Genomic DNA, 24431 nt, shown 5'->3' on the forward strand with positions numbered 1-24431 from the left:
TCAATGTGGTTGAAGATGATAGATGGAACTGCAGGCAAATCTTTCCATACACTTCCTATAAGAATTCCAAAGATGTTCTCATAGCTAACGTTCCCTAGTAATGCAGAGTAAGATGGAAAAAACCTGTATGTGAAACTACAGTAGGAAGATGTCTAAGAAATTAGAGCTGCAGACTACAGAGTAAGAAGTGAGATGTAAATGTATACATACATGCTTTCAGATCATATATCTGACAAAGGATCATATATTCTGGCAAAGGATTCTATGAATATAAATTCATATTTTGGAGCTATCTTGTGAACAGATGTTACTGCAGAAAATTCTCACCACAGACCTTTTATTCATATGACTATAGCAGTTCTAGGAACTATTACAGATTGAAATGAAGTGCTGACTAATTAACATTAACTGAAGCAGCATTGACAACAATGTGAAACATGTGGGAATGAGTTTTGATTAATCCCTAAACTATAACCAAATACTGATGAAGTCTTTGTTGTTGTGCTATATTCATTTTGATTGCTGCAGCTCAAGACAGGGTTTTTTAATAGGTTTGCGATCTAGAGGCAATTTGAAATAGTGGCCTGAAGTTGGTGGCTCCACGAGTGGGGAAAAACAATTCACTCTTGGATTTGCTGTAAGCTCAACAGTTGGCCGTTCGATGTTCCAACCTAACTGTATTAACATTTCCCTTTGAAATCCTTGGAAATACAAAATGTGAAAATATTACCAAGAGAAAAAAGTAAAATAATAGTTTGTTTAGGTTGTATTTTCTTTTTTGAAAATACAAAACTATTTCCTAGCAATATTCAAAGAACTTGTACACCTACGCATGGGAAACCTAGTAGGATTTGGGCTCCCAGCTATAGAGACAACAAGCATCTATCACTAGTATTGCTATACAAAAAAGTCAAGGATGCAGTCTTGGAAGTAATCCCCTGTAAAATCTCACTGAAAACTGAACTGCTAGCCTTCAAATATGTGAAAGATGTTATCTGAAGCATGGTACTATTATCCTTCACCAGGAACTGCTCTATTGACCTTTATTCATAAGAAAGTGCCAATAAATAATTATATCAACTTATAACAGGTCTTGAGATAGTAGTTGGACACAACGATGTAATCTCTTAAATGAAATAATTTATAACAAATATAACTTATAGGGAGCCTCTGGTAGCTCAGTGTGTTAAAGCACTGAGCTGCTGAACTTACAGATCGAAAGGTCCCAAGTTCAAACCCGGGGAGCGGAGTGAGCGCCCGCTGTTAGCTCCAGCTTCTGCCAACCTAGCAGTTTGAAAACATGCAAATGTGAGTAGATCAGTAGGTACTGCTCCAGTGGGAAGGTAACGGCGTTCCATGCAGTCATGCCGGCCACATGACCTTGGAGGTGTCTACGGACAATGACAGCTCTTCGGCTTAGAAATGGAGATGAGCACCAACTCCCAGAGTCGGACACGACTGGAGTTAACGTCAGGGGAAACCTTTACCTTTTTACCTATAATGTATAAGGGTTTCCACAAATGTCTTCAAAATTGAGGAAGAAAATTTTTAAATCAATAAACTCCCATTTTGAGAGAAACTAAAACTGCAAAGACTCACATGGGCTTTTGAGTTCAGAACTCTTTAAATGCTGGCTTTATGTACCTGTGCTTTTAAGCACACTAGCAGTGATGGGGCTACATGGCATGGTGTATTCCATGCAGGTTCATGTTGTACTTACCAAATCAGTTAAAATGGAAAGGAGGTGAATTCTGTTTCAGACAATTTTTGATATTTTCAGTAAATTTGCAAATTTATTTGTATATGAGTTAGAAAGAACTGTAATGTTTTTGAAAGTGAAATTTTAGATTTTAATTTTAGAGACAGAAAGAATTTTAGATTTAAATTTGGGTGTAAAAGAAAACATTTAGATTTTTTAAACCAATATATGCTCATGTATAAATCAAGGGCAGGCTTCTAGCCAAAATTAAGGATTTTGATATGATCTATAGAAAAGTCGAGGGTCATTCGAAAGAGAGGAGAAAGCACCAGCACTGTCTCAGGAGGCCAGCCACTGCAACTACTGCTGCTGCCATTTTCCCACTTGGGGGAAAGGCCAAAAAGGCCAAAAGCAGCTCCATGAAGAGGTTTCAGAGCTTCATTTCAGTTCTTCTTAGACAAAGTTCTTGCCTTTTCCCATTCTATTCTATTCAGAGAAGGGGATGGCTTCTTTTTTGATAAACGTAAAGGTCCTGTACTCACATTGACCCATGAATAATTCAGTCCTGGCTTTTTGGGTTAGACATGAGGATACAGGGCACTTTGATGTTACACTGGGTTATTGAATAGTAAAAGATTACTTTTTGAACTACCGCTCCCACGATTCCTCAGTTATATTACAATACAAAAAGTTTCTAACTTCTGCTTCAAAGTTTTTTCTATGCCATTCTCTTTTTTTCTGTCTTCTCCAAATAATTCTTACCACGTTTCATTTATCCCTCCCCCAAGTCCACCAAACACCATGCTTTGTCTACATGGCCTCTCAATATTTTCCCTTCCACATACTACTACAGCTGTTCATAGGCTATACCATCTTTTACTCACACTGCTTAAGCTGGGGCACATATTGCAATACTTCAGTAAGTAAGTGTGACTGGTCAAGTCACACTTAAACCAAACATGCAAAAAAGAAAAGAAAGGCAGGTTATAGCAGATCTGGTGAAACCTGTTTATAGAAAAAATAATGACTCATTCTCCTACAATGAGACATCTGCTTGTGATCATCTTGCCTTGGACTATGGATTTCGTTCCACTTTTTGGCTCTCTTCATCAGGGTAGCTCATCCTACAGGCATTCAGGCAGGGAGGCATAACAGTGAGCTATAAGATTTTTTAATTAAAATGTCTGCATTGTTTTAAAAAGGCTGGGGTAGGGGTGCAAACTTTCCTAATGAAAGCATAGAGTATTATGTACTTTTTCCAGTTAAATGTTTAAAAATCAATATTAAAGCACATGTTAAGAGGCAATTTAGGAAGCACTAATGCTGGGTTGGACAGTCTGCTGGATGTTTTCAATTTTCCATTTGAGTACTTAACAAAAAGATGCAATGGTGATTGTGAAGACTGTATGGATACACAGCAATATAATTTGAACTCTAACAATGTTGTATGGAACACCAAACTTGAAAATCTAACTAAAAATGGCTATAACAATGACATCAGAAAAGGTTTCCCAGTTCAAAAGTGCTTGGAAACCCAACCTCACTAATTTTATCCATTTCAAAAACCAAAACCTGATGAATAAACTATTTTGTTTGCCTTGGTCTCAGAATTTTTATATTTAATTCACATTACCCAGTAGAGCAGGAGTGAGCAACAACGAAAGATGAAGGAAATATCTTTGTCCTCCAGAGGAGCTATAGCTCTCAATATATTTGCCCTCCAGAAGAGCTATAGCTATCTCCCTCCCCCAACAGTATCTTTTGTTCCCAAATGCAATCTGGGAGACATGGAGCTACATTTTTTTTGTTTTTCATGGGCCCTGAGAGGATATTTTAGATTGAGCAATGGAGGCTACAGATGGAGAGGAAATACCCTCCACAGCCCCTAGATATATTTTTAAAAAAATTTAACTCCAAGGGCCACAAAAATTACCCTAGGGTGGCATGCAGCCTGTGAGATGGATTTTGTCCATCCCTGCATTCTACTCACCCTTCTCCTCCATTCCATCCCAAAACAAGAAACCACTCCCATGCCACTTGTGCTACCATCCATATCTTTTGGAACATTTAGCACAATGAAGCATGATGTGTTTTTTAGATTGATCCAATAAAGATGTTCCACTAGTATGGATTTTAGGATACTTATCTCTTGTGCCAAAGTAAATTTTGTTTTTGTACTGCACCACTGGCTTTAATGAGCTACTGATATGCGATTAGCTTAAAAGCTGTTCCACAAACACACGGATTTGTCATCCAATGTATACTTAACAGCAACTCTCACAACCAGCTCAGTTCTTTGATGAATAGTCAGGTTGTATATTCTTTTCCAAAATGCTTTGGCTGAAGTGTTTTGGATTTTGGAATATTTGCATGTAAATATTGAGCTATCTTCAAGATGCAACCCAGGGCCAATTAATTTATGTTTTTTTGAAGGCTTTCAGGGCCAGAATCACTGGGTTGCTTTGAGTTTTTCGGGCTGTATGGCCATGTTACAGAAGCTTCTGGAACATGGCCATAAAGCCCGGAAAACTCACAGCAATCCAGTGATATACCTTATATTTGTGTACACTGAACCATCCCAAAGCAAAGATTTCACTAGCTCAACAAGCCATGTGGACAATTTTGGATTTTGGAACACTTCATATTTCAAACTTCCAGATAAGAGATATTCAAATTGTATTTCCATGACATATGAGTTTTTCTTTTACCATATTTGATGTTTCCAAATGTATATCAGCACCTGAAAAATGCCCTCTATCAAAACACCAAATGTATCACTGCTACAAAGGTTACCTACCAGTAACACTACTAATGAAGATCAAATTTTGCTCTGTAAGATGTTCAACTTTGTGAGATGTCCTCATTTCTACTCCTATAAGTTATACCTTGATAAAAACGAAGGGAGACCTTTATAAGAGGGAAAGGGGAAAATAATAGTCCTAGGTGTTGCAAAACAGTTCTGTACATCTTTAAAAACTTTCATGCCACTGTTTAAACAGCTGAATGTACAGCTTTAGTGGGACGTCTTAGTTGCAACAAAGACACACAAGAGAAACACATAACCTTTTCCTTGCTTTCCCCCCTCCTTTGGAAAAATGGAAGTCCAGAAGACAGCCATAAAGAAATTCTACTTGATGCATAATCCCACAGCAAAAGCTGACAGAATATCTATGAGCAATTCAGTCGTCATGGGGACCACTGAGGAAACATTAAAATGCCAAGATTTACACATACACGCCTTAGTGCACTATGAAAAAAAACCCAACCAACACTAGCCCTATTCCCTATCTTGGGAATGAAAATCTCAAGAAAGTGCTTTAAATAAAATTCTACGGAGAGAAGCTGACAGGCCTCAACAAAGCAAGTGATCTTGAATTCTGCACTGACTGACTGACATTGGAGCATACCAAACCAGAGGACTCAACTGCTTAGCAGGTAGCTATGGAAACAAAGAGACACATGGTAAGCATTCAGTAAGAGCAAGAAGAGATAAGACTGCAACCACGCAATTTAGACTGTTTTCACAGCTGCTGTCTCCTTGTTTTATTTCATTTCTGGTTAGAGCTGTAAGCAATGCTTTTTCCTTTTACAGGGACTTGGAAAGTATACAGTCTGAAACAAAGGGGGATAAACATCCATAAACACAAAATAATGAGATCATCTCAAATGCATGACAATTCAAAACTTGCTTATTGAGGTCATGGGATGTTATCTTGCTCCAAGCTCCCATTTCATGTGGCAAACAAAAAAAACCCCCTATTATCTGGGAACCTTATCCTAAAATCCGTACACTACCCTATACAAACAGTATGTGACTAATTAAGATAGCCAGCAAACTTAAGTGACCTTATAAAAGTTATTTTTTTGGAGTAAAGTACCCAAATTCCCCACTGTCTTTCCTTACTAGGGAGTTCTGATATACAAAATAAACAAAGAACAACTTTTCCAAGCTCTATTGTCTCTCAAAAAAATTGAACTGCCTTCTAAAGCATGCCACTGGATAAATACCAACTGTTGTTGTTGTTGTCATCATTTCAAGTAAGCTGAGGGGTGTCATGGCTGGATAGAAATCTTCTTCAGCTGTGCTATCTTGCATAAAGAATAACCTCCTCCAGAGAAGGTCAACTTTGATTTATAGCAATCCTATGAATGGCAATCTTCAAAGGACATCAGTTATCAACTATCCCACTCTGGTCTTGGAAACTTGGGACCATGGCTTCCTTGAATGAATCAATCTATAGAAGGCTCTGCATGGTGCAAACTGCACATGAAAGTGGAAAAAATAATTGCTATTTTATTTATCTTAAAGAACATCTCTCTAGTAATCTCTAGATATTCCAAGGTGACTCTACTGTCAACTCCCACTGAAAACTGATCACACAATCACACTGGAGGATCTAGAGATTACTACAAAAATATTCTCTATTGGTCCTATTGGGTAACTCTATGGTCAGCATCCAGTGAAGGTTCATCATCAAGTCACCTTGGAGGTTGTAGAGAGAACATATTAATGAAATCCCTAAACAATCAAATTCGCAAAAGTTAAACCCACAAACTGAAAACAATATTGAAATAGTGACCATCCTCTTTTCTTACTGCTTTCATGTTTCCTAGTGGTTTTGCTGGAGAACTTTACGGAATACCAAAACTCACGGTAACACAAAGATATAAAATTTGGCCAGGTTTTTGCTATATAGTTATAATCCTTTAAAAAAAAACTTCTTTGTGAATGTCACTGAATTGTAAAATTTTGTTGCTTCTTCAACTTTCAACATTTTTACTGCATTTGTTATTTTACTATTATAAAGTGAGCCAGCCTGAGAGGTTTTATGCTGAAATATAACTGATAAATATACTAGACAAATTGAAACCATCATATATATACACAGTAGAGTCTCACTTATCCAACATTCGCTTATCCAACGTTCTGGATTATCCAACGCATTTTTGTAGTCAATGTTTTCAATACATCATGATATTTTGGTGCTAAATTCGTAAATACAGTAATGACTATGTAACATTACTGCCTATTGAACTACTTTTTCTGTCAAATTTGTTGTATAGCATGATGTTTTGGTGCTTAATTTGTAAAATCATAATCTAATTTGATGTTTAATAGGCTTCTCCTTAATCTCTCCTTGTTATCCAACATATTCACATATCCAACGTTTTGCCAGCCTGTTTATGTTGGATAAGTGAGACTCTACTGTATTACAGAAAGTCACTGCATACAGCACAGCTTTCATCCACACAAGCAATCCCATGCAGAAATGTTACACAAAATATATTCTGAACTGCAAAGATAGTTATAAATTCAGATTTTTCTCTTCAGAGCACTTCAAACCATTTGGAGGAGGCACACAATGCCCTAGAAATGCTATTAAATTTGGAATTTCATGTACAAAATGCCTTTGTACATGAATCATCCGGGGGAGGCCCTGCTCTCGGCCTGGCCTCCTTCACAGGCGTGACTGGTGGGAATGAGAGACAGGGCCTTTTCAGTGGTGGCCCCTTGGCGATGGATTTCCCTCCCCAGTGACATTAGATCAGCCCCCTCCTTCCTAGCCTTTAGAAGAAAGGTAAAAACTTGGCTGTGGGAATCAGGATTTTAGTTAATAGGGCAGTGCAATGACAGTTTTAGAATATATGGAACAACTATGGAAAGGCTTGGACTACAACTATGGATGGCGTGATTTTTAATGTAATGTTTTTAAATGGTTAATATGTCTGATATTAATCTAATTTAATTTTTAAAAATTGTATATATTTTAAGGCATTGAATAATTGCCTCTCTGTAAGCTGCCTTGAGTCCTCTGTGGGGTAGAGAAAGGTGGGGTATAAATAGAATAAATAAATAAATAAATAAATAAATAAATTTGTTACTTCTGTTGCACATCAGATGTGTCCAATTAAAGTGTTAACATTCCAACACTACTACCACTTTTGTGAATCTTTTAAATTGTTAATATCTGTAACTGAGAACTTTCTAAGTAGAGAACACTATATTACTTCATCCAATATTTTACTTATTGCCAAACTCTAAATGTATACCAGAGGTTTCAATTGATCTGCAGAAGTTAGTAGCTATGGAAACATAACTGCAAGAAAGTAAACCTATATTTTAAAGTCATGTTCAAAAATGAACACTGTTGATGTTTACAGGCTGTGTTGTTACTTTCCTTCTACTCTGTGTCACTGGTAACTTCCACTTTTGTGGGGTTAGGGGTACAGGATCCCTGTGAAGTGGAGAAACCACAAAAAACCCAACTATTTTTTAACTTGAGAGAATACTTCTCTAGGTCTTCCAGGACAACTTTATGGTCAACTTTTGCTAGAAATTTTGCAGACATCAACAAAATGTCAATCATCATCCTATAAGCATTACAGATCAGCTTCCTCTATCAGCATCTGACCATCACTTGAACTGTAGGAGTAACAGAAGACTCATTCCTTTCATACCTGCAAATCAGTCTATAAATAGCCACGAAGGGTGTCTCAGCTATGTTTTACTACAAAGTAATGTAATATACAAACTTCACCCCTAGAGTTGAAAAAAACGAATACAGTTCAATTAAGAATAATAACATTGGGAGTTCAAATAGCTAGCAGTAGACTGAAGGGGTATTGCTCACAAGCTTTACAACTATCATGAACATGGGTAGCAAAGTCGTTACACCATTTGTTACTGCAGGTCAATGCAATGAGAAATAAACAGCATTTGTATATACAACATGTTTTAAAACAGGAAATTTTAAAATGGCCCTTTGACTAACACTGATCCAGTGCTTGTTTGTTTCTTTTTAGCAGTTGGCCAGGCATTTAATAGGTTGAAAATTCAGTCAGATAATAAACTCATCAAGTCATGAAAAGTGCCCACAACCAACTTCAGCAGATATCAGCAGTGAAATAGGAAACCAGTTTTAGAGCAAAACATTGGACTTCAATAAGTGCTTAATATAATACAGGAAACAATAGAGGAAGACCAAGCCAAAACAAATGAATAGTGGTAATTCAAACTCATATTTCAGAGTCAAAGGAAACAGAAATGATTAATTGTGGCTAAAGGGATATTTATTATAAGAAGGAGGTGGTGGAAATGCTTACAGGTAAACCAGATTTTTTTCTTGACAGAGTTAAATGTTTAGCCTTCAGCTTATACAAGCTATGTCTGCACCATTCCTAAGTCTGGGAGGCTAAATTTGGGCAGACGAACCATTGACAAACTGAGAATCACATACAGATTTTCATCTTAGGTGATGTAGACAGAAATTGGGGTGGTGTGAGGAGAAGAAAGTGATGTATCATGGCTCTTCCAAGGGAAGAAAACTGCTGCTTCGGAAACACCTGTCTATGTTGCCCCAAATATTTGTCATAACAGTGATTTCTTGGTATCAAAGAAATATAAAGATAAACTCCAAAAAGAAATGGGGGAAGGGGTTGAGATCAAAGAAAAAAGAAGAGTGAGAGTAAAGATGTGGAAGTTAGTCTCTTAAAGTGAACCAGTCTTTTCAGAATCTATCTGAAAGCAGTTACTATCTGGCTGGATCCAATCATGTTCAAAATCAAGTTGGAAGCATGGCTTTGTGTGCCATCTGACATAAAAGTATTACACCCCTGATTTCTATCTATAAGTGAGAACACAGTTTTAAACGAAATTCATTTTCATAACAATGTGGCTCACTGTTTTTGTTCTGTTCTCACATATCGTTAAAAAACCTGCTGTGAAGACTGAATTACAGCATCATCATGCTTTCACATATTTATGGTGTAGGTCAGTATTATGTGAAAAAGACAAGATTTCTGAAAGCCTATCCCACCATTTCCTTTAAAAATCTTTAGTTAACTGTGCTTGAGCTGCCAAATTCTTTGGAAGGTTTCACTTTACATAACAGAGTTCTGTGAAAGTTGTTCCCCAAAGTGAACAACAGTTTTTGACTCTTAGAAACAAAAATGTAGCTGAAGAGCCAGTGTTCAAAACTACAGATTAGCTGCATAAAATCCTCAGATAAACCAAGATATTACAGTTTGGTCCATTTTGCATTGTCTCAGGCAATCTTTTAACTACTATCTCAAATATAAAACAAGAAATGGGTCCAAAAGCCCTTTATAACAAGGTGGGTAAACGTATAACTGACAGGCTGAAAAGCAAGGGCTATTTTTGTGACTCCCAGGACACCCTGAGGGTTAAAAACAAATCAAACAAATGCTTTGCTCCACACTGCTACTAAAGGACATCAAAGAGGGCATTTCCATCATGTTTGAAGGCTTCCTGGATCTCCCAAGGGACTAACCACTTCATCACATTCATTAGATACTAGTGAACCACCCACTTAAGAAACTGCAACCTACTATGTTCATCAGATGACATAGGCTTCAAGTGTAGGATAGAGTTATCTTGGTGTTTAAAAAGAGTTGCAAAGGGTTATCTTTTCAGACGCTTTCTAAGCTGGTTGGTAAGTGACTTTATTTGACACATTATCTAAATAGAGTAAAATGAGTAAAATGGCCAATTCTGTCATGTGATGGTATTAATTGTTTAAAATGATATGGTTACATTTTGGGGGGGGGGGGGCAAAATGCCTCTGAGAAAAAGCTCCACCATTACCTTTTGTTCATGGAGGAGGGAAGATTGGCAATATATTGTGTTCCTTTCTGTCCCATGTACTTTCTGGGAACTTGCCTACCAGCCTGCCTGCCTGCCTGCCTGACATGTGCTGTGTGTGCCATACACTACCTCCTCATCCTCTCCTTCTTTTCCTACTTCCAACATGGGGAAGGGAAGAGAGAGAGAGAGAGAGAGGAGGACCATTGAAAAAAATGAAGCAAAATATGCTATAGCACGACGGCCCTCCTGCAAAGACAAAGTTTTTGCAGTTTAATAAACTTTTTCCATGCATTTATGATAGAACCATTTAAGAAATGACATTTATAATCCAGGAACAAAAATAATTTTCACAAAGAAAATAGGGGAGAGGCAGTGGGCAAGAATAACTGTTGTGAATGAGTCTTCTGAGGCTGTGAATGCTAATAGTAGGATCAGGAGGGGAAGGAAGAATCCTCGCAAGGAGGGCTCGCTGGAAGATTTACATAGGAAGAGAGTCAGGGAGATAGATGAGGAATCCTCAGATGAGGATTCATTTGGGGAGTTGGAAGGGAATCCTGAGGTGGAAATGACTGTTGAGGACCCGGTGGTGGCGGAAGGGGTTGGCACTGACTGGGCACGGGCTCTGGAGGATCTTGGGGAGGAAACTGGGCCCATGGATGCTGAGGACTCTGGAGAGGCTTGGGTTTCTTCAGAAGCAGACCCCACATGGTCTGCCTGGAGGAATGAGGGCGATTCCGCAGGTGTGGACAGGGTTGGGAATAGGCAGAGTGATTTTGACTCTGATGAGGAACTTGGGACGCCTGATCCTAAGGCGTTGGCTGTTTGGAGCTCGGATTCTGATGAGGAGCTTGGGACACCTGATCCTAAGGCGTTGGTTGTTTGGACACCCAAGGAAACCTAAATAAATTGGGTTTTTTTGCCATTGTCCCTTGCGTGTGGCAAGGTGTTGTTGGGCGCCAGTGGGTTTCCTGTATTTGACTCCGAAGACTGGCTTGGGACTTTGCAACCGATGTAAGTTTAATCCGGGTTATTCTACGACGGAGGGCTGGAACTGTGTCGGTTTTCTGTGTGGACTGCATTGTTATTACTATTTTGCATTAGTTGCTGCTCACTTCCGTTGTCTTGGCTCTTTGTGTTATCCCGCAATGTGGACCTTGCTGTGACAACTTCAACCTTTGGACCTTGGACTGGAACTCGACTTGGCATATCTCTTCGCTCTTTAACTCGGCTTGGCATCATTCCCGTGTTCGTGGCTGACTTCCATGGCTGACTGCTGGCTTCGCCTTCGACTCCAATGCTGTTCTCCAATCCTGACTCCGGACCGGTTTGACTTCGCTACAACATCTCATTCCTCTGATATCTGGCTTGGCTTTCGACTCCGCAGAGGCTTGTCGCCATTGTCTCATCGTTTTCCAGCATTGTTCGCCCGCACCGCTTTTGGCGAAGAACTTTAGCCCGGGTTAGGCTTTCTCTTTAGTTTTGGGCTTTTTGCTGTACTTTTGGGTTTTGGGGAGGTTTTGTGCCTTTGGGTACTCTTGCCCTTGTTTGTTTTGCTGTTTTGACCTTGCCTTGCAATTTTGAGCTGTTTTCAAACACTTTGGTTTAATCTGGATTATATCTCCGGATAATCTGGATTATATTTCAGTTAGCGTTTTTTGAGGTTTCCTGCTCTGAACCGTTTAATCACACTGAAGTTAAAGTCTTGTGAGCTCTCTGGACTTTGTGCTGAGATTTTGAGTTATTTTTTGAATAAACTATATTTATCTTACTAGCTGGCGTCTGACCTTTGACAATAACTCTGTACAATGTGATGGCAAATCAACTGAGAAGTCCTGAATAAAATAGTTTGCTAATGTGTGATGAAGGTAGGAAAATCATCCATTTAATTACAAAACAGAGTATGCCTCAGTTATACTTGACATGTTCAGTGGGATGAAGTCTTAAAAGGAGTTTTGAAAGATTTTTCAAAAAGGACTCTAACATCCCAAGAAGGGCCAAAACAAGAATGAAAATACTGGTATGTCCCCCAGAGGACAGTTGAGGAGCATATTTTATGGCAGTAGGGGAATCCTCCAGGAGACCCTGAATTAGTAATGAGGCTCCCTAAATTTCCACAATTGCCCATCCCTGATTTATGATGTTGATGCACAAGGGCTGAGAAAACAGTTGTATGCAGATAAAGTTCCCTGTGTTCCATGTGCCCATGCAGCATTTTAAAAATTAGTTATTAGGTTAGTCACAGGATTAAACTCACCCTGACAAGTAAGAAATGTATCTAACAACATATTTGAGAAATTTCTAACTATAAATTCCAAACTCAGGAACATACAGGTAGTCCCTGAGTAACAAACATTCAATATACAAATGACTCATAGTTAAGAACAGGGGTGATACAACAGGAAGATAGAGAAATCTCCCCTGGAAAGGAAAATTCACTCCTAAGAGAGTTATGGGCAAAAAGGGTCTCCATTGAAGTTTTATCACCAATGCTTGTTTCCACAACATTAAATCTTTCAAAATCCAACTATCACCGAGATAGAAAGTGAGATGAAATTTCTGAACAGGGGCACAGACAGCAAAAAAACAAACAAACAAACAAAAAAGAACGACAGAGGTGTTACCTCTTCCTTATGCTATCTGAAGCTAATATAAAGTAGAACCTCAAGCGCATCCCATCTGAAGAACATTTGAGTTAAGAGCTGTCACCTGGCCCAGGTTTTACTTTGACATAAGAGCAGTATTTTAAATTAAGAGCTAGCGCCAAAGGGAGTGCTAACACGAGAGTACAGGTCTTTAGGGTTTCAAGGGAGCAGCCTCTGTGCTTCGTGCCTCTGTACCTCATGCTCTTGTCCGCTGTCTGCTTTGGGAGATTGCTGTCTGCTTTGCTCTTGTCTGCTTTAAAGAACTTTGGGTTAGTTGATTTTATGTGGGTTTTTTATTTCTGGTATACAACTCCCATAATTCAAGGTCAATCACTCCCAAGCCCCGCCTGTATAAACAGTTGGCCATGTTAGGTCTGTGTGCCAAGTTTGGTCCTGGTCCATTGTTGGGGGGGGGGGGCAATTCCTCTGGATGCGGGTGAACTACAACTCTCTGAAATCAAGGTCAATTCCCCCTAATCCTCTCAAGTATGTTCAATTGGTCATGGGGATCTGTGTTCAAAGTTTGATCTAGGCCCATTATTTTTGGTAATCAAAGGGGTCCCTGGAAGTGGATGAAGGTACTGCAAATCCCATCATCTGTGGCCATCCTCCCCCAAAGCAAACCAGGACATAAAGTGTGTCATGGGGAGTCTATCTGCCAAATTAGGTCCAGATCCTGGGCGATGGGGTTAGCGGTAATCTCTGGATGTGGGTGAGGGTACTGAAATCCCATTGTCCATGGTCCATCCTCCCCCAAACCACACCACGACATAAAGTGGGAGGGGGTCTGTGTGCCAAATTTGGTCTAGGTCCATCATTCATGAGGGTTATAGTGGTCTGTTAAAGTTGGATTTAAAGCAGGTGAAAGTACTACAGATCCCGTCATCCATGGTCCATCCTTTCCCAAAGCAAACCAAGATATAAAGTAGGTCATAGGGGTGGGTCTGTGTGCCACGTTTGGTCCGGGTCCGTCATTCGTGGGGGTAGCAGTGGAAGTCGGAGGCCCAGCCAGAAAAATACATTGCCCACCCGCTGCATACATACATACAAACATTCACTTTTATTATATAGAAGACAGATATTTAGATATAGATATAGAGAGATAGATGTGAATGTGCATTTATACATTATTTATTATTTATAAAGTACATTTTCTTATTTTAAAACACATAAAAATTGGGGATGGGGAATGGATTAATAGTATTTCAACAGGAAAAACTGCTTTGAGATAAGAGTGTTTTAAGTTAAATCAAGATATCACTGTGTGTGTGTGTGTTGGCTGGAGTTACACTCATAAAATGTCCCCAACTTATATACAAATTCAACTTAAGAATAAACTACAGAACCTGTCTTGTTTGTAACAGCAATTATAGGCATGTGAATATATCTAGTATGCCACAACTTTAAACTTCCCCCTGATAAATTCCATCCACATCAGTTAAACATGCACATATTGCTGCTATAAAAGGTGGAATTAGCTTCTGTAACATACTATAGATACTAAAATAATTACAAAAAAATGTTCACTTCCAAATTTAGCTGGTTGCCAATTGATGCTTCTCTGCATATGAAAACAGTGTAAGAGGCTTAATGCAGTGGTGGTTCGAGAGTGAAAGTAAATCATACTAAGATAACTTCCAAATTGGATTTCTTACTGGGACTCTTTGGATCTGCTCCAAACCACCAACTGGTCCAAAATGTGCCAGTCGTTAAAACCCTATACATTTGAGACTCGATTTAAGTTTGCTTTTTAAATCTTAAATTGCTTAGACACTGGTTATAGTATGCTACATATCATCATATACACCCTGGTCAACATCTGAACTTTTCATCCAAGTGCTCTCATATTATCCCATTTTTGGATGGACATGGGAATTAGAACTTTTTAAATTGTGCCATTGATGTTTTGGAATGCATCCCAATTAGCTCAGATGATCCATTTTAAATTATTATAAAGTCCCAAATATAACTCTAAAGAGATAGAGATCCTGTTTTACACTGATTAATTACATTTTATTACTTGTTATTATCTCATCTGAGAGCAAGCATTACGGTAACAATGTTGTTTTCAGTGCTTCCTATGGGGATGCTTAGGTTTCAAATCATTTTTGAACTTTTTTCAAAATTTATTTTCCCTTCAAATGCCTTCTGGCACTGTGTTGTGTGTGTTTCAACCACATTTTGGATCCACCTTCAGTCATTATAGGCCCAAAAGCAGCCCCTTTTGCATCTAAAGATGAAAGTGAATTGATTTCTGCTTGCTTCACTTACAATTAAAAATGCTTCTCCTGGGCCTCAAAATCTAATATAAAAAAACACAACTCAAGTCACAGAATTATGAAGCTAGATTTAGTAGGCTGATTCTTGTTCAAAAATATTGTCCAAATAGGGCCAAAAACCTGTTAATAACATGATTTCTATTCAGGAAAAATCAGCAGCAGATTTCATACCACATTCCACTTTAAACGTTACTAGCAAATCCTGAGTTTTGGTGTTTTGAATCATGTAAACAAGCTGGATAGTTACAATTTTTGGTAGTAATATTAAGATCATAAGATTTTTATTTTGAGACATTACCAGAAGGGGCAGTTGTTCATTATACAGCACTTATAAGGACCTCAACTAGAACGAAAACACTGATTTCATGCTGTTTACTGAAATATGTATCCAACATAATGTCAAGGAGTGGTTACATACCACTGCTTTCTTCTATCACTTGTGTATATTCCAGTGATTTAATGGTTCTACCCTATCTAGGATTAACAAACGTATGTAGTCCAATTTATTTAAACTAAACTTTGGTAGTTTAAATAAAAATCATTAGGTAAAGGTAAAGGTTTTCCCCTGCCAATAAGTCCAGTTGTGTCACTCTGGGGGTCGCTGCTCATGTCCATTTCTAGGCCGAAGACCCAGCGTTGTCCGTTACCTTCCTGCCGCAGCGGTACCTATTGATCTACTCACATTTGCATGTTTTCAAACTGCTAGTTTGGCAGAAGCTGGAGCTAACAACGGGTCCTCACTCCGCGCTCTGGATTCAAACCTGTGACCTTTTGGTCCGCAAGTTCAGCAGCTCAGCTTTTAACATGCTGCGCCACCGGGGGCTCCCACTTTAAAAACATTATCAGTTGGAAAAAATAGCAACCAGTTTTTATAAACTGATAACACAAGTATAAGTTGCGCTTATGGACATGTTCTTGTACAACTAGACTACATGCATATCCAAGAATTCTAAATGCATATGTTATAAATCAGGGGAAAGCAAAGTCTGCATTATAGGTAAGCAAAATAATTTTGGTTTTTTTTTCTAAATTTGAGATGTATACATACAGATAAAATAGCACAACATTTACCTTTCTTTGATTTTGCGCCGATCTTCAGTTTAGATGGCCAAGCAATCTGGGTGTTAGTTTCTTCCATAATCTGTTAAAAGGGAAAATGTTCAAAGTAATGTCATTATCTTCTGTATTTTAGTATTAGTAGATGGAAGAAGAATGGTATCTTTTTATTTTCTGAAACTCTGTAAAATACATCAAATATAATAATTTGATATCTGAAGATATGCTTAACACAGCTTCAGTGGTAATGATTACATATATTAGACTAATTTATGTTTACTTATAATTTTTCCTGAAACATGGAGCAAATACAAAGTCAGGGAGAAATTGCATTTTAACTAATTTCTTCTTCAATATTAAACTCCCACCACAGTTCTCCTAGATTTTCAAAGATCTTTTCTCCCCATTTCCCCTCAGATTTTTCTTATAGAAATGTATTCAGAATTCAAGTTCCCCTTTCAAGTGTATGTAATACATGTATTCCTTGTCACTTCTCAAAAGAATTCAGAATGTTTTATAGAATCACCCAATGGAGTAATCTACAATTTGCTTTTTATATCAAAGGTTTTGCATCATTTTAAAATGTTTTAAATTTTTTATTATATTTGTTGTTATTATTTTATTTCCAGAATTTCTACTCCGCCTACTCCCCTAGGGGACTCAGGATGGCTTACAAATTGGCAACACAGTGCCATCAACATCAACAATACAATACAAAAGGCATTAAAAACTAATGCCTGGTTTGTTGTATGTTGGTATTGATTGTTTACCATGTGTATACCACTCTGAGTCCCCAAGGGAGATAGAGCAGTATATAAAGACTGTTGTTGTTGTTGTTGTTGTTGTTGTTGTTAATGATCCCAAGATGTTGTCTATCAGCCAGAGAACAGTTTCACATCTGATCCAAACCAACTTGCATTATTTGCCTTCAAAATAATGAATTGTTTTGCTGTGTGTCTTCAAGTCATTTCTGACTTATGACAAACTGAAAGTGAATCTGTCACAGGGGATTTTTGAAATATTTGTTCCGATTGGTTTTGCCACTGCCTTTTTCAGAAGCTAAGAGCCAATTTGCCCAGACTCAACCAGTGGGTTTCCATAGCTGAGATGAGATTCAAATCCTAGTCACCAGACTCATGGTTCAGCACATGAACCACTGTACTATATTGGCACTCTTTATACCACACTGCATTATTGAATTACTACTTAGTGTCCCTCTGAAGACCGTTCTGTACAACAGAAAAGGCTTGCATGATTAATGTAATAAACTGGAGGTTTAAGGCACATCATTTGAGAATTCCACTAACAAAGTTGTGAAGATTTGGACAAGGAGATTATGTGAAATTTGGCAAAGTTGCCTTAAACAGACAGAGAATCCGAATTCGGACTTCACCAGTGAGAACAAGCATCATGTTATCATGCAATGGAGAATCCACATTGATTTCTAAAGATGATTAATTCAGGATTAGCTATGCCTTATCTCCTAACACTGAAAAAAAGAGTAAAGCTCTGCCTGTTCTTTTTAAAAATAATAATCAACTAATGTAATGAACTGTGCATTATCTTGATTTGGCAGCACACATATTCATTAAGGGATTATTATCTTTGCTTAGCCTTAGTCGAGTCCAAATATATCTCAACTGAGTTCTATACTGAAAGCTGCACAGATTGCAGTGCTTAAAACATAACACAATCCAACTTGATTTTGGGCTCACATAAACACTGTACACTGAGCCAGCAAGGAAGAATGTAGTTACTCTAACAGAGCAATTTAATATATTATTTTAAGGCAAACCTTCTGTAGCTAGTTGTCAGCATAAATGTTCTTTGTTCTGTATAGAATACACCTTTTATTGAAGATTTCATGCACATACTTGAAATATATTCCAGGATCACAACTGCTTATTTATTCCAGGAATAAAACACCTAACTACTTAAAAGAGAAATTAGTATGGTGCAAGAAAAATGAAGTATTGCTCCAAGAAGTTAACTTAATACAGACTCCTCTGAACTCAAAGCATCCATCCACAGAGTGGGTTTCTTGCTTTTTTTTCCTGCATGATTCACTGCTCTAAACTATCCTTTTTACTGTAAAGGGCATTCTGCTGCATTTCTGACATGTGGTGAAATTGATCCAATGGCTCCCAATACAGAAATCCAGCACATATGTATTCACCTAATTGTGCATGAGTTTCTACATTGTTCTGGTCAGGAGGCATCCTCAACAATAAATTATAATGGTGGCAGCTGGTTTTTATGCTCACACTCATAGTCAGTTTCTGAGAGGGAAAACATCCTATTTTGAATCAAAACAAAGGGTATCTTAGTTGTCTCAATACAGGGGAAGGCTACAATAAATAATCCAGTTTCAAGTACTGTAATGTAGATCTAAGAACATATGTCTATAGTTAAGGTTAGAGAAACTTCAGGTGCATCCTTTGCTAGTCCCTGTGGAGGAAACTTAGAAAAATAAACACAGACTCCTAAAACCCCCTATGTTGGTACTCATTTCTATTGCCTATATCAATAGAATTCCTTAAAGCCACTATTTCCAGAGAACGGTGCCATGTGGAAAAAGTGAGAAATGTCAGCCAGGGCTCAGTACACTTTACTTTGTATGGATTTCAGCAGTCATGGGATAATAAATTGCAGCTGGAAGACTATTTCCAAGTGAGTGAAATTCTACCAAGACATGTATCTATTGCTGAGAAATCCCAAACCCAGATGTGGAATAAGAAATCAAGTGGTATTAAGTTAGAATACTAAATCGCTCAGGTTTCTATGGTATTTCAACCCACAGACTGGAGAAGAAAGCAAGCATATATTTCAGTTTCCAACATTTTAAACAGTTTGAAGACTTAGATGAATAACTCCTTTACTTTTATGCACAAGGAGCAAAACTGTCACCATCTCTATGAATGCTGCCTTCCATGCTTACTGCAAAAAGGTTTATCTCCAATGTAATTAAATACAGCATGCAACAATTCCCATGATGATGGACACCACTGGCTTGATATGGTGGGCAGGCTATTTAGACAATCTATGCGGGCACATACATTGGCATGAATACTAAAAGGTGGGAACAACCATACTGCTAGTACATATGTCAAACATAGGTGGAAATCATACTGCCTTCCAAGTATTGTTGGTTTGTAACTTGTAGCATCCACCATTGACTATAATGGCAAGAGATGCAGAGAATTCTAGTCCAACAACATCTGGACAAAAAAACTCTTCAGCTTTCTTTTACTTTGAACCCTGTCCTTGGATTTTTTGTCACCCATCTTAGTCCTTTATTACAGGATTCTTATTTGGATGCCAATCAATGCCCTAAGGCAGCTGAAGCCCATTGGTTTGGAAAGTGTGTTCATGTGGATTCATTGATAGTAGGTTGCAGAGTAATGCTCTTTTCCCTGAACATTGTAATTTAAACTCAATTTCTTGATTCCTTATCTACATCTCTCCCTGACAATCCCTCATTTCATTTTCTTGATTCTCTACCAATTTTACAAATATTGGTTTCTCTCTGCAATTGTTAGCAGAAAGGGAAATGACCTATACCAAAATAACCATATCGGCTCTGAGAGATCTCCATATAGATTACCCTCTTTTGGCTGAGGGGAGGGTGAAAAGTAGGTTCTCTATTCCTTCCCAGTGTGGAAAAAGTCTCACACAGATATGTGTCCATGAACAATATCACATGTGCCCCCTTATGGCCAAAGGAATTCTGCCCTTCTATGACATATACCTAAATTTTATCCCTAAGAATGTTACAAATGTACTTTGGAGGCCAAGGCACAGCATAATTTATAAACAGGAGTTGAGGACTTAACTGGCAGTGTTGAACTGCAACTCTCATCTGCAGGAAATCACCTAATTCAGTCCTAGCAGATTGGTTTTGCCAGAGTACATTACATGAATTAGCATTGAACTTCACCCCAAAAGGGATAATTAGTGGCTCTTGTGAAGCAGCATGTCTGGCTTGGCATTCAACAAGGCAGATTTTCATCCACTACAATCATTTCAACTTACTATATTTATGCGGCTTACATTCTATACACTCAAACAAAAGTAAAGGATTGTCACCAAACCATATTTTAGATGCTAGATTTAATCAGCATTCTGATGTGTGAAGAAGGCAAGAAAACTCTATGCAAATTGTTTCTTTGCTTTGTAAACTGAAGCAATAAAATGTCTGGCTCTGTTGCATACATAGAGAATAGACTCTGAAGAAATGCGGTCTTCGTGGCTCCATGTGCAAAGCCCAACTGTGTGTAAAATAAGAAACAGATTCACTGGGCAGTTATTCTTGCCTACACAAGACATCTCCATTTCTCTGGAAGGGGTACTTTATGAATAGGCTCCAAATCATGCAATATGATACATAGTAAGCCTGAGATTTACTTTAGTTATGTCATCATTATGGAAAGTCAACATGCCAGAGATTGTAAAAATTGGTTCTGAATTAACCTTCCCCATTCTGATGTCCACCAGACATCATGGACTATAATTGTCACATTCCTATTAGCCATAGTGGCTACCCCATGCAAAGGATCATTGCCTTGACGTGGTGCTGGGGCTTGAGCGCCTCGATGATGCCATGAGCTATACTGTGCAGAGCCACCCAAGACGGGAAGGTCATGGCAGAGAGGTCAGACTAAATACGATCCCTGTGGAAGGTAATGGCAACCCACCCCAGTATTCTTGCCATGAAAAGTACATGGATCAGTACAACCAGAGAAATGTCAGTATACCATAGGATTCCCAGGTTGGAAGATGGTCAAAATGCTACTGGGGAGGAGCAGAGGACTAGCCCCAGATGTGATGACGCAGTTAGCTCAAAGCTGAAAGGAAGGCTAACAGCCGACGGTGCTGGAGGTGAAGGACGAATCCAATGTTCTAGAGATCAACACACTATAGGAACCTGGAATGTAAGATCTATGAGCCAGGGCAAACTGGACGTGGTTATTGGTGAGATGTCAAGATTAAAGATAGACATTCTGGGAATCAGTGGACTGAAATGGACTGGAATGGGCCACTTCACAAAAGATGACCACCAGATCTACTACTGTGGACAAGAGGAACACTGAAGAAATGGAGTAGCCTTCATAGTTAATAATAAAGTTGCGAAAGCAGTGATTGGATACAACCCAAAAAATGATAGAAGGATCTCAATTCGAGTTCAAGGCAAGCCGTTTAACATCACAGTGATCCAAATATACACCCCAACCACAGCTGCTGAAGAAGCAGAATTAGATAAGTTCTACGAGGATCTGCAGCACTTACTGGATAACACACCAAAAAGAGACATTATTCTCATTACAGGAGATTGGAATGCTAAGGTGGGCAGTCAAATGATAACCGGGATCACAGGCAAGCATGGTCTGGGACAACAAAATGAAGCAGGACGTAGGCTGATAGAATTTTGCAGGAAAACTCACTGTGCATAACAAACACTCTCTTCCAACAACCTAAAAGACGGCTTTACACAAAAACAAAGATGGCAAGGACCTAACAGAAGCTGAAGAGATCAAGAAAAGGTGGTGAGAATATACAGAAGATCTGTATAGGAAGGATAATAATATAGAGGATAGCTTTGACGGTGTGGTGAGTGAATTAGAACCAGACATCCTGAGGAGTGAGGTTGAATGGGCTTTAAGAAGCATTGCTAATAACAAGGCAGCAGGAAACGACGGGATCCCAGCTGAGTTGCTTAAAATCTTGAAAGGTGATGCTGTCAAAGTGATGCATGCCATATGCTAGCAAATATGGAAAACACAAGATTGGCCATCAGATTGGAAAAAAAATCAATTTATATCCCCATACCAAAAAAGGGAAACGCTGAAGAATGCTCAAACTTCCGTACAGTGGCACATTTCCCATGCCAGTAAGGTAATGCTCAAGATCCTGCAAGGAAGACTCCAGCAATACATGGAGCAAGAGTTGCCAGATGTCCAAGCTGGGTTCAGAAAAGGCAGAGGAACGAGAGACCAAATTGCCAATATCCACTGGATAATGGAGGAAGCCAGGGAGTTTCAGAAAAACATCTACTTCTGCTTTATTGACTATTCTAAAGCCTTCAACGGTGTGGATCATAATAAATTGTGGCATGTTCTTGGTGGTATGGGGATACCAAGTCACCTTGTCTGTCTCCTGAGAAATCTGTATAAAGACCAAGTAGCCACAGTAAGAACAGACCATGGAACAACAGACTGGTTCAAGGTTGGGAAAGGAGTAGGGCAGGGTTGCATACTTTCACCCTACCTATTCAACTTGTAAGCAGAACACATCATGTGACGTGTGGGGCTTGACGATTCCAAGGCCGGAGTTAAAATTGCTGGAAGAAACATCAACAACCTCAGATATGCAAATGATACCACTCTGATGGCCAAAAGTGAGGAAGAGCTTAGGAGCCTTATCACCAAGGTGAAAGAAGAAAGTGCAAAAGCTGGGTTGCAGTTAAACATCAAGAAACCAAGATCATGGCAACTACACCTATTGATAACTGGCAAATAGAGGGAGAAAACGTGGAGGAAGTGACAGACTTTATATTTCTAGGCGCAAAAATCACTGCAGATGCAGACTGCAGCCAGGAAATCAGAAGATGTTTACTTCTTGGGAGGAGAGCAATGGCCAACCTTGATAAAATAGTGAAGAGCAGAGACATCACACTGGCAACGAACGCATAGTCAAAGCAATGGCATTCCCCATAGTAACCTATGGTTGCGAGAGCTGGACCATAAAGAAGGCTGAGCGAAGGAAGTTAGACGCTTTTGAACTTTGGTGCTGAAGGAAAATCCTGAGAGTGCCTTGGACCGCAAGAAGATCCAGCCAGTCCATCCTCCAGGAAATAATGCCCGGCTGCTCACTGGAGGGAAGGATATTAGAGGCAAAGTTGAAGTATTTTGGCCACATCATGAGAAGACAGGAAAGCTTGGAAAAGATCATGATGCTGGGGAAGATGGAAGGAAAAGGGAAGAGAGGCCGACTGTGTGGATCATAATAAATTGTGGAATGTTCTTGGTGGTATGGGGATATCAAGTCACTGGATAAGCTACTTTTTGGACCATAACTTCCTGACTGCCCAAGAAAGCAAAGTTGTTGAAATAACAGGAAAGCAGACAAGATATCTGGCAAGTCAACCACATTATCTGACAATCATCTAAACTATATGTTTTCTAATGTCAAACAGCATACAACTTTGAAGTTCCTGGCACATTTGATTTAGTAAAATTCCTATAAGTACCGACTGTTAAAAATAACCTTTGATTTATTTGTTTCTCTACATCATAAGATATTGTAATGAACTCTTTATCCTTTAATGAAGGAGAAGCTATCCAACCCTAGCATGTATCTTATATAGTAAAGACACTAATAAATAAAATGCAGTTGGCTGATATATCATGTTTATGCAGATATAGTAAGAGACCAGAAACAGTAAGAGACCAGAGACACTGTTTTTCCCCAACATAGACTCAAACTGCAGGAAAAGAGATTCCACATGAATCGTATGGAGGACTTCCTGATGGTAAGAGCTGTTTGGTTAGAATATGCTGCTGTGGAGTGTGATGGAACCTGTTTTTTGGAGGTTTTTAAATGGTGACTGGATGGGCATCTGTTGGGAGTGTTTCGATTCTGTGTTCTTGTATGGCAGGGGGTTAGACTGGAAGGCCCCTGTGGTCTCGTTCAGGTTTATGGGTTTTTGTGGGCGTCTTGGAGGAAGCTCAATGACCTTCTGGGTATTGATGACCCATGGTCAAAACATCTCATGCCTGTCTCCAGTAGCTTGGGGGTGTATTAGTGCAGAGTACACCCTTGGTTTGCCACATGTGGCAATATGAGTTGCCTGTGCAGAAGATATATTTTCTTTAGTAAAATAGACCTATAGTCGGGGCGGTTCAACCGCGAGGCAAATTAGGCAGTTGCCTGTTGCACCATCCTCTAGGGGTCGCAGTTGAGGCGCTCCCGCACGCACGCGCATGTGTGCATGCGTGAGCGGGCACCCCCGCCTCCTCCGCCCGGGGTTGCTCCGCTTGCCTTCGGGTATGGGCCTGCCTTTGGGGCCTGTGGCCGCCTTCGGAGCCTGTGGCCGCCTTAACCTACACCTATGGTAGGCATCCTCAGAAATTGTGAGGTCTGTTGGAAGCTAG

General features: G+C 39.1%; 1 protein-coding gene across 2 annotated transcripts in view; it reads right to left on the minus strand.

Annotated features, from left to right (window-relative positions):
* Positions 1–24431, minus strand: part of bicc1 (BicC family RNA binding protein 1) — a 153382-nt gene that overhangs the window by 63174 nt on the left and 65777 nt on the right. For both annotated transcript variants that reach the window (XM_003224456.4, XM_062975785.1), the window contains exon 3: positions 16297–16366. In XM_003224456.4, coding sequence (XP_003224504.2) covers positions 16297–16366 — 70 coding nt within the window. The remainder of the gene's footprint in view (positions 1–16296; positions 16367–24431) is intronic.

This window comes from Anolis carolinensis, chromosome 3 (assembly GCF_035594765.1).
Source record: "Anolis carolinensis isolate JA03-04 chromosome 3, rAnoCar3.1.pri, whole genome shotgun sequence".
NCBI classification, from domain to species: domain Eukaryota; kingdom Metazoa; phylum Chordata; class Lepidosauria; order Squamata; family Dactyloidae; genus Anolis; species Anolis carolinensis.